The sequence below is a fragment of the Oratosquilla oratoria genome, chromosome 42 (assembly GCF_046742065.1).
Source record: "Oratosquilla oratoria isolate Oo_2021 chromosome 42, ASM4674206v1, whole genome shotgun sequence".
NCBI lineage: Eukaryota > Metazoa > Arthropoda > Malacostraca > Stomatopoda > Squillidae > Oratosquilla > Oratosquilla oratoria.
The window spans coordinates 41870490-41884404 of NC_134818.1; the positions used below are offsets into that span (position 1 = coordinate 41870490).

General features: G+C 40.8%; 1 protein-coding gene across 1 annotated transcript in view; it reads right to left on the reverse strand.

Annotated features, from left to right (window-relative positions):
- Positions 1-11829: 11829 nt before the first annotated feature.
- Positions 11830-13915, reverse strand: part of LOC143021655 (uncharacterized) — a 6623-nt gene continuing 4537 nt past the window's right edge. The window contains exons 4-7 of the mRNA XM_076179264.1: positions 13569-13717; positions 13247-13416; positions 12963-13120; positions 11830-12595 (exon numbers count right to left, since the gene is read on the reverse strand). Coding sequence (XP_076035379.1) covers positions 11830-12595; positions 12963-13120; positions 13247-13416; positions 13569-13717 — 1243 coding nt within the window. The remainder of the gene's footprint in view (positions 12596-12962; positions 13121-13246; positions 13417-13568; positions 13718-13915) is intronic.

The following is a 13915-nucleotide window of genomic DNA, read 5'->3' on the forward strand; positions in this document are numbered from 1 at the left end:
AATCTATCTAGTTCTTCTTGAATGTCTAATTGGTTTAAGTGATCATTTGCCATTCCGCACAATTTAGTACAATCAACAAATTTGGAGACAATAGATCATAGTCCGTGGTCTATATCATTTATATATACTATGAATAGAAGTGGCCCAAGAACGGAACCCTGTGCAACTCCACTCGTAACATTTTTCCATCTAGAAGTTTTTCCATTTAAAACAATTCTCTGTTTTCGATCATTCAATCAATTAGTCCAACTTAATAGACTACCACTTATTCCGTATGAAGTTTACTTAGTAAGTAGCCTTTCGTGGGGGACGGAATCAAAAATCTTTGCAAAGTGTGGACATATTAAATCTATATTGTATCTTTTGTCATAATTTGAAATTAATGTGTTGTAGAATTCGAGTAAGTTAGTCACGTAGGAACGTTTTCGTCTGAATCCATGCTAGTTATCATTTATCAAACAGTTACTTTCTAAATAATGTTCAATAGCATCTCTGATGATAGTTTCCATGATTTTTCCATGATTTCTTTTTGTCGCCTTTTTTTAATATGGGAGTAACGTTTGCTACCTTCCATTCTCTTCGGACATCTGCAAATATGACGGATTTCTTGTAAATAATTTCTAATGGCACAACAATTATATTATTGATTTCCTTTAAGATTCTTGAATGCCAACCGTCAGACCCTGGTGTTTTATCAAATTTGAGTTTCTCTATACAACTTTTAATTTTTTCTTTTGTTATATTTACCGTAGTAAGTTCCCCCTTGACTTTTCACAGGTTTTAATTTGTAGATAAATTTGAGGTGTTAGATTTACGAATACTGAGCTAAAGTAGATGTTTAAAATATCACAAATTCCTTCGTTTGAATACTTAAGTTGACCATCAGCAGTTGATAGTGATCCAATGTGATTCCTAATAACCTTTTTATATCTAATGTAACTAGAATTCTTTAGGATTCTCTTTGGATTTATCAGCGATATCAATTTCGTATTGTAGTTTTCGTTTTTCTATTGTCTTTTTAAATATCTCTGTATTATTACATAACTTTAATAGTCATTAGGTGCACCCAAGCACTTGTATTTTTTATAAGCCTGTCTCGTTTTAACAATAATTTTTTCATTTTCTTTGTCGAGCCATTGTAGGTGTGCCTGATTTGGGGGCGTCTATACTTAAGGGGATGTAAGCATGAATCATATTATTAAGCGTAATTTGAAATATTTCCCACATCTGATCTACAGGTCTTTCGTTATTTTGCCTCCCAATCTGTAAGCTGAAGCTCCTGACGTATTTTTATGAACTGAGCTTTACTAAAATCGGGTATTTCAGATACACAATTATCTATTCTTATTTTTTTTAGCAGTTTGAATCTAAGTTGTGATCGCTATTTCAATGGTTTCATCAACTTCTACATCGGTTATCATGCTTTCATGGGTAGTGATCAAAGATCGAGTAAATTTCCATGGTTTGTGGTCTCTTTTACATGCTAAACTAAGTAATTGTCACCGAGAAAATCTATCAAGCGACTACCTATATGTCCATGTTCAAGGATCATCCAATCCATGTCAGTGAAATTGAAATCCCCCATTATCAATAAGTCCCGGTTGCATAAGCTAGACAATTCTTGAAACAACAGTTTGTCGTATGCTAACGATAATGTTTTTGGCCTATATATTACACTTCCATTAATTTTTGTCCATTTGCTTGGGTTAATTCTACCCACAAACTATCATATACATCCTGTTTTACTTTCTCTAAAACACAGGCATGGACATTGCTTATAACGTATAACAGAACACCCTGACCTTTCTTGCGGTTTCTATCCCGATGAAAGTGTTTAATCCCCCAATATTAACTTGAGCTTCAAAATATCCACCATTTAACCATATCTCGGTTATTCATATCATATTGAGACTTTTGCTTATGACATACACCTGTATTTCTTGGAATTTATTCCTAATATCCCGAGCATTAAAGTACATGGTAGTAAAAAGCACGTGATTATTACTTTTTAACACGTTTTGTATTTCAACATCATGCCTTACATTATAACTTTGTTATTTATTAACACCTTGCTCTATATTGACATTTGGTCCATCATTGACATTAAATGCCTCATGGGCATATGCCCAATCACGGACATGTCCCTCACAGGTCATTCGATCTCTTACGTATACCTTGCCCCCCTACGTCACCGCGTTCTACACCAGCCACCCGTCGTTCGTTGACATTCTGTCCGGCATCCCTTCCTAAAATGATATTCTGTCCTCCACTGACATTACATCCTACCGTGATATTTTGTCCTACACTATCAATGCCTACCATCATGATATTTTGTCCTCCACTATCATTATATCCCATCTTGATATTTTGTCCTCCAATATTATTACATCCCATCGTGTTAGTTTGTCCTTCATTGAAATTACATCCTAATGTAACATATCGTCCTCTACCGACATCATATCCTAAAAAGATATTTTGTCCTACACTGACATATTGCTCTATATTATTGCTATGCCCTACTCTGTTTTCCAAAGTACACTCTATTTCCCCTTCCATTTTAGATTCTACTCCAAAAAAGGAACTGGTTCATTACAAACTCCCACAATGAGCCTTGTAAGAACGTCTTTGCCTCTGCAAGTAAAGTGGATCCCATCAGAAGCATAAAGATCATGACGCCTGAAAAAGAGACACCAAGTATCAAGAAAGTGGTATCCCAGTTGCGTGCACAATCGTGATATCCTCTCATTGATCCCTATGGCTCTACTGTTACAACACGTGCCAGCGTAGATCCTTGGAAGGATTCCACAGACTACGTGACTGCTCCCACGTTCTTTCATTTCCTGAAGAAGGACCTTGTAATTCCGAACAAGCTCCTCTGATCTCACCCTACCCACATCGTTACTTTCTGTATGAACAATCGTAACCGTGTTCGTCCACATTTTCTCCCTGATGGTCTGGGTACAATTGGCGATCCCACTGCCCAGTTGAAATACAAGCTTGCAACGTCGTTTAGTCTTCCTCTGCAGGATGTCGTCATAGCCTCGCACCATGGAGTCCCCCACCACCAAGAACTCTTGATTTTCAGCTACCTTATCCTCCAGATCAACAAAACGATTGGCTAGAGCCAGCGGTTGCTAAACAAGGTGACCACTTACCGTACGCAGGCTCAACGGACGGGACCCTACGGAGCGCCACTCGCTCACGGCAGTTGAAGAGGTGGTACGCTCTTTGGTTTGAGGGGAGGACTCACTCTTCTTACACACTGCACTCTTGATAAAACGAATTTTCTCCTCACACCTCCTGAGACGGTCCTCCAAGTTCACACAACCTATACAAGACATTTCGTTCCCCCTTCGGCAATGCAAATGGTAAATAGTAAATACATATACATACATATACCAAAGGCTTTTTCCCCCAACACGGGCGGGTAGCCAAAAAGAAAAAGGCATAGAAACCACTTCCACCCATTCCATTTCCTATATATTCCACTCCCCTCTACCCTCCTCCCTCCTTTTTGTCTTGGCACCTCCTGATGACGGATCGTCCCTGCATCCTGTCCGCTGCCCTGGGTCAGAAGCAGTGTCGCAAGGCACAGCACATCCACAGCAAAGCCGCTTCATAAATTCGGAGGCTAATCAAGTAGAGAAGAAAAGGTAAAAGATGCAGATGGAGAGATGATAATGGAAGAGAAGGCAGTGAGAGGAAGGTGGGCAGAGTATTTTAGGGAGTTGCTAAATGTAAAGGGGGATAGGGAGGGAAAGGTAGTTGCAGTAGGAAGCGCTAAAAAAATTACCGTGATAAAAGACGAAAATGGAGGAGAAATAGGGAATGATGAAGTGAAAGCAGCTGTTAAGATAATGAGAGCAGGTAAGGCACCTGGTCTGGATGGATGCCATGCACAATGTCTGAAGAAAGGAGGTATAGTTATGGTGGACTGGCTAGTGAAGTTATTTAATGTTTCTTTAAGAGAGAGTAGAGTGCCGGAGGACTGGAGGAGTGCCTGTACAGTTCCGCTTTACAAGGGAAAGTGGGACAATTGTGAATGTAGTAGTTTCAGAGGGATCAGCTTGTTGAGTGTAGTTGGAAAGGCTTATGGGAGGGTCTTGATTGAGAGGATTAAGAGAGGAACAGAGGGAGTAATTGATGAGGAACAGTGTGGGTTTAGGACAGGTAGGAGTTGTGTAGATAAGATTTTTGTGGTAAGACAGATATGTGACAAAGCTATATGAAAAGGTAAGGATGTTTTTTGGGCTTTTATGGATCTGGAAAAGGCTTACGTGTTGTTTTAGTTATCTTTCTGCATATATATATATATATATATATATATATATATATATATATATATATATATATATATGTGTGTGTGTGTGTGTGTGTGTGTGTGTGTGTGTGCGTGCGTGTGTGTGTGTGTGTGTGTGTGTGTGTGTGTGTGTGTGTGTGTGTGTGTGTGTGTGTGTGTGTGTGTGTGTGTGTGTGTGTGTGTGTGTGTGTGTGTGTGTGTGTGTGTGTTTGTGTCATTATGACGTTTGGTACAGTTACAGTGGACTGGCTGGTGAGGTTATCTAATGTTTGTTTAAGAGAGGGTAGAGTGCCGTAGGGCTGGAGGAGTGCCTCTATAGTTGCACTATACATGGGTAAGATGGACAAGTGTGAGTGTAGTAGTTTCAGAGGGATCAGCTTGTTGAGTGTAAATGGGAAGGCTTATGGGAGGGTCTTGATTGAGAGGATTAGGAGAGAAACAGAGGGAGTAATTGGTGAGCTTGGACAAGTAGGGGTTGTATAGACCAGATTTTTGTGGTAAGACAGATATGTGAGAAAGCTATAGGAAAAGGTAAGGATGTTTTTTGGGCTTTTATGGATCTGGAAAAGGCTTACGACAGGGTAGACAAGGGTACTGTGGGAGGTACTATAGATATATGGGATAGGAGGAAAGCTGTTAAGAGCAGTCAAGAGTTTTTACGAGAGTAGTAGAGCTTGTGTTAGGATTAGAAATGGAGAGAGTGAATGGTTTGAGGTAAAGGTGGGACTTCGTCAGGGATGTGTTATGTCGCCCTGGGTGTTCAATCTTTACATGGATGGGGTGGTGCGAGAGGTGAATGCAAGGGTAGTGGGTCAGGGGTTGGAGATGATTAAAGGAAATGGAGAAAAGTGGGAGGTGAGCCAGTTGTTGTTTGCGGACGACACTGCGCTTGTAGCAGGATCGGAGGAGGGATTGATGAAGTTAGTGACAGAGTTTGAGTAAGTGTGTGAAAGAAAGAAGCTGAAGATAAATGTGGGCAAAAGTAAGGTGATGAGATGTACAAGGGGAAAGAGGGATAGCATGCTGGAAGTGAACATTAAGGGTGAAAGACTGGAGGAAGTAAATAGTTCTAAATACTTGGGTGTGAATGTGGCAGGAAAGGGAGGAGTGGGGGTGGAGGTAGAATGTAGATTGAGAGAAGCGAGTAAATGCCTTGGTGGATTGAAAAGTGTAATGAGATATAGATATCTGAGAATTAATGCTTAGAGGAGGTTATAAGATTGTGCCAACAACACTGTATGGGGCAGAAACATGGAACATGAGAGAGGAAGAGAGAAAAAGTTTGAATGTGTTTCAGATGAAATGTCTGAGAAGTATGATAGGGGTTACTAGGTTAGACAGAGTGAAAAACGAGAAGGTGAGAAGGAGAACAGGGGTAGAAAGGGAACTGGAAGATAGGGTTGATGAAAGAGTATTAGGATGGTTTGGACACATGGAAAGAATGAGTGAATAAATATTAGGAAAAGAAGTGTGGAAGGCAGAGGTGGAAGGAGTAAATATAAGGGGGCATCATAGGATAAGATGGATGGATGGGGTGAAAGGGGCAATACAAAAGAGAGCAATGACTGCGGAGGAAGGACGGGAGAGGACAGAAGATAGGGGTGAATGGAGAGGGGTTGTATATTGATGATGCTGTGATGCATGAGAGGGAGTGGGTGGGGGATGGGGGTTGAGGAAGTATGTATGAAAAAGAATTGACGCAGCCCAAGGAGTAAATATAAAAGAACAAAAGAAAACAAAAGTGGTCACTAAATACACGAAGCTTATTCTGCTTACTTTATAAAATTACTCTTACATTTAGAGTATAGTAACAGAACACTACACTTTATCTTATACATGTAACTGTATAGAGCTATAATTATACAATTACAAAACACAAATTAGTCACTTGTCACTATTCGAAGATAGAAACTTTACAAAAAGCTCGATGGTGTCTCAGCAGAAGACGAGTTCTTACGCTGAGGTATATATATATATATATATATATATATATATATATATATATATATATATAATATACAGTACATGTATATATGTGTATATACATATATATATATATATGTGTGTGTGTGTGTGTGTGTGTGTGTGTGTGTGTGTATACATATATATATACTTATATATATACATATATACATACATATATATATATATATATATATATATATATATGAATGTATATATGTATATATATATAGATATATATATGCATATATGTATGTATGTATATATATGCATGAATATATATATATTATATATGCATGTACATATACACATACATATACATATACATATACATATACATATACATATACATATACATATACCAAGGCTTTTTCCCCCTTACAAGGGAGGTAGCCGAAAAGGAGAAGGCATAAAATTATTCCCACCCATTCCATCCCTGAATACACTTCACACCCCCTCCACCCTCCCTCCTATCTTAGCACCTCCTGGATGACGGGTCATCCCTGCACCTTATCCACTGCCCTGGGTCAGAAGCAGTGCCGCAAGATACAGCACATCCACAGCAAGGCCGTTTCATTAAATCGGCGACCCCCCTTCTCCGTCCCCCCATAAAAGGAGAAGACGGGGAGAAATCCCTTTGGGCTGTGTCAAATTTTGCTCACACATACTACCTCATCCCCCATTCCTCCGCCCATTCCACCTCATGCATCATAACATCATCCATATACAACCATTCTCCATTCAACCCTGTCTTCTGTCCTCTCCCGCCCTTCCTCAACAGACATTCCCCTCTTCCCCAAAGCCCCCTTCACCCCATCCATCCACCTCATCCTAGGACGTCCCCTCATGTTCACTCCCTCCACATCTGCCTTCCATACCTCTTTTACTAGTCTTTTTTCACTCATTCTTTCCATGTGTCCAAACCATCCTAATACTCTTTCATCAACCCTATCTCCCAACTCCCTTTCCACCCCCGTTCTCCTCCTCACCTCCTCATTTCTCACTCTATCTAGCCTAGTAGCCCCCATCATATTTCTCAGACACCTCATCTCAAACACATTCAAACTCCTTCTCTTTTCTTCTCTTATGTTCCATATTTCTGCCCCATACAGGACTGTTGGCACAATCACTCCTTCATTTAGTCTCCTCTTAGCATCCATTCCCAAATGTCTATTCCTCATTACACTCTTCAATCCACCAAGGCATTTACTCGCTTCTCTCAATCTACATTTTACCTCCACCTTCACTCCACATTTTCCTGCCACATTGCCACCCAAGTATCTAAAACTATCCACTTCCTCCAGTCGCTCTCCCTTTATGCTCACTTCCAGTCTACTGCCACTTTCACCCCTTGTACATCTCATCACCTTACTTTTACCCACATTTATCTTTAGATTTCTTCTATCACATACTCTCCCAAACTCTGCCACCAACTTCCTCAATCCCTCCTCCGATCCTGCCACAAGCGCAGTGTCGTCAGCAAACAACAGCTGGCTCACTTCCCACTTTTCTCCATTTTTTTTAACCATCTCCAATCCCTGACCCACTACCCTTGCATTTACCTCTCGTACTACCCCATCCATTTATAAGTTGAATAGCCAGGGCGACATAACGCATCCTTGACGAACTCCCACCTTTACCTCAAAACACTCAGTATCTCCATTTTTAACCCTGACACAAGCTCTACTACTCTCATAAAAACTCTTGACAGCTCCTAGAAGCTTTCCTCCTATCCCATATGTCTGCATAACCTCCCACAATGCCTTTCTGTCTACTCTATCGTAGGCCTTTCCCGGATCCATAAAAGCCCAAAAAAACATCCTTCCCCTTTCCTATAGCTTTCTCACATATCTGTCTTACCACAAAAATCTGATCAACACAACCTGTACCCGTCCTAACTCCACACTGTTCCTCACCAATTACTCCCTCTGTTCCTCTCCTAATCCTCTCAATCAAGATCCTCCCATAAGCCCTCCCAACTATACTTAACAAACTAATCCCTCTCAAACTACTACATTCACACTTGTCCCCTTTTCCCTTGTAAAGCGGAACTATACAGGCACTCCCCCAGTCCTCCGGCACTCTACCCTCTCTCCAGCAAACATTAAACAACCTCACCAGCCAGTCCACCATCACTGTACCTCCTTTTTTTAGACATTATGCATGGCATCCATCCAGACCAGGTGCCTTACCTGTTTACATCATCTTAACTGCTGCCTTAACTTCTTCCTTATTTCTCCTCCATTCCTTTCACTCAATACTCTCATTTTCTTAGCATTCCCCACTGCAGCTATCTTTCCCTCCATATTCTCCTTCACATTTGGCAACTCCCTAAAATATTCTGCCCATCTTCCCCTTACTGCCTTCTCTTCCATTATCATCTCTCCATCTGCACCTTATACCTTTTCTTCTCTACTTGATTCGCCTCCTCTTCCTCTCTTAATTTCTTTCCAAAACATCTTTTTATCACTTTCAAAATTTTCTGTCATACTCTTACCCCACTTCACATCTTTACTTCTCTTTTCTTCTCTTTGTACCTCTCATATGACTCCCTCGTCCTATTTTGTAACCAATCTGTGAAAGCTCTCTTCTCCTCTTCAACAACCTTCTTTGTTTCCTCATCCCACTACTCACTACCCTTCCTTCTATTTCCTCCTGTCCTTCTTGTTCCACACACCATTCTTGCACACTTTGTGACTCCCTCCTTGAACCATCCCCATTCCTCCTCCACACCTAACTCTATTCTATCCTTTACTCCCTCCCACTCCTCCTTCAGCTTCTTCTTGTACTCCTTCTCCTTTTCCTTTTCATTTAAAGAGTTCACTCTAAGCACCTCCCTACCTTTTGCCCCTTTCCTCTTTCTCCATCTATCCTCCACTCTCAACTTACCTTCCACCAAAAAATTATCTGATATTCCCCCACCCTCTCCCCTTAGCACATGTACATCCTTAACTCTTCCTATCATAATCCTATTTACCACTACATAATCCATTAACGCTCTATTCACCACCCTTCCATCCACCACCCTCTCCCATGTGTACTTATGCTTGACTTTCTTCCGAAACACTGTATTTGCTATCATCAACTCTCTTTCTAGACACATTTCCACCATCAACTCTCCACTACGATTCTTTCCTGGAACTCCACATTTCCCAACCACTCCATCAATTGAATCATTTCCTACCCTAGCATTAAGGTCTCCCAGTACTATTACATTGACATTTCTCCCTAAATTCTCTATGCACTCGTTTAAATCTATACAAAAGGCCTCCCTTTCTTCTACACTCTTCTCACTGCCAGGCCTATATGCACTTACAAAGACCCACATCTCCTTTCCCAGTTTCACCTTCATCCACATTATCCTTGAGGAAACCTCCTTCCACTCCACTACACGTTTACCTATCTCTTCACTTACTAGAATAGCCACCCCTTCCCTCCCTCGCCCTCTCTTCACTCTTGATAACCTCCCACTTACACTCCCAAACTTACACTCACTCTTCCCTTTCAACTTAAACTCACTCAAAGCCAACACATCCATCTTTCTTCTCACAAATATACTACCTATCTCTTCCCTTTTACTCTCATCTGTACCACATCCACGCACATTAAAAGACCCAAACCTTAGGGTGTTGGTCGGAAAACTCCCAGACCCTCTTATGCTTTCACTTTTTCTTTTAGGAATGTCCCCTGTGGGGCTACAAGGAGAAGGATGCCTAGTCCTAATCCCCGCCCCTTTCTTCTTGCTTCTTACGACCCAAGTGGAAATACTTGGTAGTAATAATCTTTTCCCCCACCACAGAAAAATGAATACTCAGAGAAATGGTACAGGACAGCAAACAAGGGGTTGGGAGACAGCATAACGGAGGGACAGTCGTAGTATAAAAGTGTCATCATTTCTCTATGAACATATGGATATACATATACATATACATATACATATACATATACATATACATATACATATACATATTGCATATACATATACATATTGTGACGACTAGGGGAAGAGCCAGGCTCAAAAAACTCTGAGTTCTAATAAAAGATTAATTATTTCTTTCAAACAGAAAAAAATAACAAGATCGAAAGATAGAGGTCGCCAAGCGAGCACGAAGTTACAAAAAAATCCGATACACAGTAATGTTTACAATATCAAAAGATTTGCCAAACAAAATATATAAGAACAAGACAATGAGTCCTTTAGAACATAAACGGCTAAAGTCGCCAGGACATATGGAAATATATAAATAGTCGATAAAATAAATCTACATTCAAAAGAAAGAATACAGTCTTTACAAAGACATACGTAAATATGCAGAGTCGAGAAATGTCGACTAAAGGCTTACGTAAATATAAAAAGTCGAGACATTCTACGACTTAAGAACATAAGAACATAAAAATGAATGACACTGAACGAGACCCTAAGGCCTACTCCAGGCAGCTACGTATCCATCATCATCTGTCATCCCCATCCATAAAGTTGTCTAATCGTTTCTTAAAACAACTGAGAGTTTCAGCGCTTACTACATGGTTACTAAGTTTATTCTATTCGTCAACCACCCTATTAGTAAACCAGTTCTTTCCTATTTCCTTTATAAATCTAAATTTGTCCAGTTTATAACCATTACTGCGAGTCCTGCCCTGTTGTTTTAATATGATGACCTTGTTTGCATCACCCTTGTTAAAGTCTTTGACCCACTTGAACACCTCTATTAGATCACCCCGCACTCTGCGTCTTTCCAGAGAGTGTAAGTTTAGGTGTCCAAGCCTCTCTTCGTGAGGCAAATTTCTGAGTCAATAAATCTAAGTCCAGTAAAAATGAAAAATTTAAGCATAAGGCCAGACAAAGAAAGAGAGGAGTAAGCAGGGGACTGTGTAAGAACAGAGACAATTTGTCCGTTGCAATCACCAATATATATATACACTTCCCGGCTAGACAATGAAGGGCTGCCAAATGTCGCCAGAGGCAATGAACACCAAGGGTTTAGAATATATCCATGGACATATTCTTTACAAAAAATGGGCATACAAATGATATATAATAATGTTACCTTGTCAATCTTAGATGCAAGAAGAAACTTAATAGTTTTTATATTAAAGTCTATACATTAATACATACGTAAATGGAAACTGCAACGCTGTTGCCAAAAACTACGCTCCCACGGAATTTTTAGCCAGAGTGCGCACGGACAGGTGCAACTTTCTTTCTCACACTAATGCAGGCTATATCCGAACTCAAGAAAAATTGAAATTTCCCAAATATTACGTATCAGTTCCTAAGATTGACAAGATAGGTCCATAAGATAATACACATACATAAATCCTTATGCAATGAATGGAACACGTTGACAAAGCAAAAGAAGAAATAAGCACGTATGCAAAGGTAGCAATAACTAATATGACATTTTTCGTACGTCGCGCTGACGGTTGCTCGGAGAGGCGAGCTACGTGACAATACCGTGGGAAAGCCTGTATATCACGCACCTTACCAAAAGTCTACATGAGTACACACGTGTACATACGAGTATAGACTTATATTCACGTATATACGTAAATATTTTAGTTCTTGACTACGACGGCTCTATAGTCATAACTCCTCCCTCCTCTAGAGATATGCAACAGGAGAGAGTGTCAGCAACCACGTTCTCAGATCCCTTCACGTGATGGAAGGTAATGGGGTAGGTTTGAAGTTCCGAGCTCCACCTGGTGAGTCTCTGGTTCGAATTCGCCATTCGGTGGAGATACACCAGAGGATTATGGTCCGTGTGGAGATGTATCTCGAAGTGACCTCCGATGATGGGTTCGAAGTGCCGGGACGCTTTTATGAGGGCCAGGCATTCCTTCTCGATAGTGGAGTAACGGGGCTGTGCCGGGTTCAGCTTCCCGCTGAAGTACGCCACTGCACGTTCGGTCCCGTGACGCTCCTGTTGTAGAGCAGCATCTATCCCTACTTCACTGGCATCTGTATAGAGATGAAAGGGGAGAGTATAGTCTTGGGTTATCAGCACTGGGCTATGGTTTAAGAGGTATTTTAGATGCTCGAAGGCCCGATCGCATGTCGGGGTCCACTTGAACCGTTGGTCCTTTCTCAGAAGATTGGTCAGGGGCTCAGCTATCTCTGCAAAATTGTTGCAGTAACGCCGATAATAACCAAAATTACCTAACATTCTTCTTACTTCCCTGCGGTTAGTAGGTCTAGGTAGGTTGGTAATGGCCTTAACTTTGAGGTCAAGGGGGCGAATCATGGAGTTGCCGACTGCATGTCCCAAATAAGCTAACTGGGCTTGTCCAAACTCACTCTTTGCCAAGTTCAGGGTGAGGCGAGCTTGATCAGCTCTGCTGAGGAAAGTAAAAAGTAAGAATAAATGCTCCTCCCACGTGTTACTCTAGACGATTATATCATCTCAGTAACTCCTTACTCCTGGTAAACCTGTAATAAGAGTGTTTATCAAACGTTGATAGGTTGCAGGCGAGTTTCTTAAGCCAAAAGGCATAACGTTGAAATGGTAAGTCGTCAGGGGTCACGAAGACAGTAATTTCCTTTGCATCAGGGTGGAGGCTTATTTGATAGAATCCATGTAAGAAGTCCAATTTGGTTAGGTAGTTAGCTGTCCCTAAGTTATCTTTGATGTCCTCAATCCGAGGCAAGGGGTAAGCATCAGCCTTAGTTTTCTCATTTACCTTTCGGTAATCAACTACTAACCTGAAAGTATTGTAAGACCTGGGAATCAAAATATATGGTGAACTCCAAGGACTGTGTGAAAGTTCTATAATACCTTGATTAATCAAAGAATTTACCTCTTTACGTAGGCACTCTCTCTTGGTCGGGTTTAACCGATATGGGGGCAGTTTAATAGGTTCCTGCGAGATCAAATTAATCTCATGTTTAACTATCTCTGTTTGTCTTGGACTATCAGTGAATAGGGAAGGGAATTTGAGTAATAGTTTCTTCAATGAACATTACTGATAAGGTTCTAAATGGTTTACCTTAGAGTCGAGGGCCTCTAATATCTTGAAGTTTTGAAGAGGCAGTTCTGGCTGAGGGAAAAATCTCCTCGTCTCTTCTACACCAACAGTAGAATGGCTGACAACAGGTACTCTGTGGTAGAAGGGTTTAAGAGCATTGATGTGTACTAACCTCTTAGTTTTTCTTTTCTCTGGAGTGTGAATAAAGTAGTTTAAGCTACTGGCCTTTTCTATAAGGCCCTTGATACTTGGCCATAAGGGGCTCACCTGCTACTGGGAGATAGAGCAGTATATGGTCTCCTGGAGAAAAACTACGTGGTTTAGCTTTTCGTTCGTACTTTACCTTCATCTTCTTTTGAGAATTTTCCAGAATCTCTCTGGCAATCTTCCAAGCAGTAACCAGTTTTTCTTGAATTTGTGGGAGATATTGAAGCGACGGAACTTGGACTTCTTCCATTCACTTCTCTTTTATCATCTTGAGAGGTCCTCGAACTTCATGTCCGAAAAGAAGACTAGCTTGGCTACATCTTAAACTGTCTTGAACAGCATTCCTAGTTAAACAAAAGAAGGAGGCCTCCCAATCCTTCTTCTGTTCTAGTAGAAACTTGCAGATCATACTTTTCAAGGTGCCGTGGAATCTTTCCAAGGCGCCCTGAGACTGGGGATGATAAGGTGAGGAGATGGTGTGAA